This window comes from Merops nubicus, unplaced genomic scaffold (genome assembly GCF_000691845.1).
Source record: "Merops nubicus isolate BGI_N331 unplaced genomic scaffold, ASM69184v1 scaffold31421, whole genome shotgun sequence".
NCBI lineage: Eukaryota > Metazoa > Chordata > Aves > Coraciiformes > Meropidae > Merops > Merops nubicus.
In genome coordinates this window covers 1,002-1,201 of record NW_008589491.1, presented here as the reverse complement: position 1 = coordinate 1,201, position 200 = coordinate 1,002, and the positions used below count along the sequence as shown (strand labels likewise).

Here is a 200-nt window from a genome sequence, read left to right as displayed (position 1 = left end):
CAGCTGAGCCAAGCCGTGGGCCACCAGCTGAGCTGCAGCGGGCAGTACCAGTACCACACCGTGCACAAGGACTCGGGGCTCTACAAGGAGCTGCTGCACAAGCTGCACTTGGCCAAGATGGGGGACTGCATGGGGGACTCGGGGGACAAACCCCTGCGGAGGAACAACAGCTACACCTCCTACACCATGGCCATCTGCGG

At 63.0% G+C, this 200-nt stretch overlaps 1 protein-coding gene across 1 annotated transcript in view; it reads left to right on the top strand.

Moving 5' to 3' along the window:
• The window catches only part of SLC20A1 (solute carrier family 20 (phosphate transporter), member 1), a gene marked incomplete at both ends in the record, with an annotated part of 7,029 nt that overhangs the window by 5,855 nt on the left and 974 nt on the right, over positions 1-200 (top strand). The window contains one exon of the mRNA XM_008949623.1: positions 4-196. Coding sequence (XP_008947871.1) covers positions 4-196 — 193 coding nt within the window. The remainder of the gene's footprint in view (positions 1-3; positions 197-200) is intronic.